The 3348-nt window shown below is 46.0% G+C and overlaps 1 protein-coding gene across 1 annotated transcript; it reads right to left on the bottom strand.

Annotated features, from left to right (window-relative positions):
* Positions 1 to 298: 298 nt before the first annotated feature.
* On the bottom strand, positions 299 to 1506 carry LOC120862122 (ADP/ATP translocase 2-like). Its single transcript, XM_040238222.1, has one exon. It carries the CDS (start codon positions 1440 to 1442, stop codon positions 546 to 548), a length of 897 nt encoding a protein of 298 aa, XP_040094156.1. The 5' UTR covers positions 1443 to 1506; the 3' UTR covers positions 299 to 545.
* Between the last annotated feature and the right edge of the window lie 1842 nt (positions 1507 to 3348).

The raw sequence follows: 3348 nt of genomic DNA, 5'->3' as shown, positions 1-3348 counted from the left end.
TCTTTTTCTTAAAGGGACTCCCCTCCCTGAGTGACCCACATAACCTGAATCTGTCCTTGACCACAGTTGACCAGTTTCTTCTTATTCTTATAGCAGATATTGAATTTTGTTTTAAAATTTTTATTGGCGTATAGTTGATTCACACTGTTGTGTTAGTTTCTGCTGTACAGCAAAGTGAATCAGTTATACATTCACATCTGTCCACTCTTCTTTAGATTCTTTTCCCATAGAGGTCATTACAAAGTATTGAATAGAGCTCCCTAGTAGTTATTGAATTTTATTTTATTTTTTTTTACTATTCCAGGTATTTTTTATTTCTTCAAATTTGTTATTTGCCAGGAGTGACTGAAATAAAAAATTGGGTCCCATCGTCATCATGGAAATGGCTTTAAGAGAAAACTGGTCAGGTGAATATTATTGCTTCCCATTTTCAACCAGTAAATAGTTGCCATTGATAAATAGACAGCTAACAGTCTGTCAGGAATGCTCAAGATATGTTATATAATACAACATGCCTAGTCACAGGAGAAAAACTAGGAAATAAATTAGGTGAACTTCTTGATTTCATCATACAGGACAAGCACAAAAGCCCCGCCCATGCCTCTGAGAACATTGGACCACCCGCCTTTGAAAAAGGCTTTGGCTCCTTCGTCAAGAGCAATCTTCCTCCAGCAGTCAAGCGTGCCTGTGTACATGATATCAGTTCCTTTGCGCCCTGACTGCATCATCATGCGGCGACGCACAGTGTCGAACGGATAGGAAGTCAACCCAGCAACCGCCGTGACTGACTGTGCGATCATCCAGCTGATGAAGATATGAGTGTTCTTGGGATCTGGAAGCATTCCCTTCGCAGTGTCATAGATACCGAAGTAGGCAGCTCGGTAGATGATAATACCCTGCACAGACACGTTAAAGCCTTGGTACAGGCCTCTAATCCCGTCAGATTTGTAGATCTTAACCAGGCAGTCACCGAGGCCTCTGAATTCCCTTTCAGCTCCAGCTTTGCCCACGTCGGCTGCTAGACGGGTACGGGCAAAGTCGAGAGGGTACACGAAACACAGGGACGTGGCCCCGGCGGCACCACCTGATGCCAGATTTCCTGCAAAGTAGCGCCCAAACTGGGTCCTCTTGTCCACACCACCCAGGAAGATCTGCTTGTATTTATCTTTGAAGGCAAAGTTGAGAGCCTGGGTGGGGAAGTATCTTATCACATTGGCCAGGTTACCACGCCAGAAGGACAGGACTCCCTGCTCCTTGGGGATACGAACCACGCAGTCTATGATGCCCTTGTACTGCTTATCTGCAGTGATTCGCTTGCTGGCATGCTGCACCTGCAGCAGCAGCTTCACCCGCTCGATGGGCGCGACCGCGGTCTTGGAGATGGCCGCCGCCACTCCACCTGCCAGGAAGTCCTTGGCGAAGGACACGGCGGCATCTGTCATCTTGGAAGGAAAGAGTAAGCGGACGACTGAGAGATCGACGAGGAACCGGCTTGCACTCCGGGGCTCTGGGTAGTTATTGAATTTTAAAAGTAACCATAATAGTTTATGTGTGGGAAATAATTTTCAACAATGCAGAACTTTTGTGTAAGAAGTAAATAATGCAGTTTGCTAATACTTCTTGCTCCCCGGAGATCAGTTTAGTTCAGTTGCTCAATCATGTCTGACTCTTTGCGACCCCATGGACTGCTGCAGCACGCCAGGCTTCCCTGTCCATCACCAACTCTTGGAACTTGATTAGAGGATAGACATCAAATTAACCTTTGCTATCCAAAGGTTAATTTGATGTCTATCTTCAAATGACTTTTTTTAAAAAAGTCAGTTCATGATGAGTAAGTGTGGGCTTTGGAGCTAGTTGCCTGGGCTTGACTTTCACCTCTACACCTGTCACCTTGGGAAAATTATTAAATCTCTTAGTGCTTCACCTGGAAAAAGAGGGTTTGATTGTTCAACACCTGTCTCCGGGGCTGTGACAAGAGTTAGGGCTTAGATAGAAGAGTGCCTGACAGGTTGTACTCATCATATGTTGGTTTTAATGGTAAATGAATATATTACAACTTCTTATCAATTATTTTATGTGACCAAGTATATTGCTCTCCCTTCCCCCAAGACTGTAAGCTTCTTAAATTTGAGTACTAATGGAAACATTTTTCAAATCTCTTAATTCCTCAGAATCATGAGGATATGAGCGCCCTCTAGCTGCATTATTTGTGGTTCTGCTGGTCACCAGGCGCAGTTTGCTCATCTGACTGTTCAGGCTCAAAGAAGAGCATTCGCTTTGTCAGAGACTGGAGGGTGGCTGTGGCTGTGACAGAGATTCAGAACCAACATATCAGGAGGCACTCCTGAGAAGCTAGAGGCCCATCAGAAATAGAAGGATCTCTCTGATAAGAGGATGAGAGAATGTCCAGAAGAAAACAGGAGTGTTGGAAGTATACAAAGCTCCAAGGCTGCTGCTGCTGCTGCTAAGTCGCTTCAGTCGTGTCTGACTCTGTGAGACCCAATAGATGGCAGCCCACCAGGCTCCCCCGTCCCTGGGATTCTCCAGGCAAGAATACTGGAGTGGGTTGCCATTTCCTTCTCCAATGCATGAAAGTGAAAAGTCAAAGTGAAGTCACTCAGTCGTGTCCGACTCTTAGCGACCCCATGGACTGCAGCCCACCAGGCTCCTCCGTCCATGGGATTTTCCAGGCAAGAGTACTGGAGTGGGGTGCCATTGCCTTCTCCAAAGCTCCAAGGAGCACACAGTAAACACTTGTCTCTTCATTCCTTTGAAATAGCACTCAGAAATGTTGCTGAAATGCTCCTCAATGAAGGCCTGGGGAAATGGGGAAAAGGGAACTGACTTTCCCAAGACAATACAGCTCCAAAATTACTTACAAAAGTAGCTGCAGGCGTTGAGGGGAAAGGAGGAAGTGGTCAAAAGATCAAGGGATGAAGAGATCTGGGTGGGGGAAGCTTGTTTGGGTATGTACCTTATCATCTTAAAAGATTCTCCTTAGGAAACAAAGTGTTTCCCCGGGCCAGGGATTGAACCAGCACCCCCTGCAGTGAAAGCACAGGGTTTTAACCACGGGACTGCCAAGGAAGTTCTTTATCAGATATCTAAACTCCTCACCTGAAGTATAGTTTCCTGTTTTTAGCTTGAACTTGTATTTGAATCTGGCTCCCTGGGTTACAGCTGCCGTGTGACCGTGAAGATGAAGGGCTGCTCCTAGCCGTCACTCACAAGGAAATCGGCTGCCCAACAGAAACTGTCTGTGATTTCTTTCCCTGTCTTGTGATTTCTCTCACTGCAGTTCTCCTGTGGTCAGGGCAAAGACCTGCGTCCTGAATTCTGCTCGCAAAG

The sequence above is a fragment of the Oryx dammah genome, unplaced genomic scaffold, assembly GCF_014754425.2.
Source record: "Oryx dammah isolate SB20612 unplaced genomic scaffold, SCBI_Odam_1.1 HiC_scaffold_3, whole genome shotgun sequence".
Lineage (NCBI taxonomy): Eukaryota > Metazoa > Chordata > Mammalia > Artiodactyla > Bovidae > Oryx > Oryx dammah.
Note: the sequence above shows the minus strand (reverse complement) of the source record. Positions and strands in the feature narration are given on the sequence as shown.

Coding starts and splice junctions, on each gene's coding strand:
- LOC120862122 (XM_040238222.1), bottom strand. CDS start 1,442: ATGACAGATGCCGCCGTGTCCTTCGCCAAGGACTTCCTGGCAGGTGGA.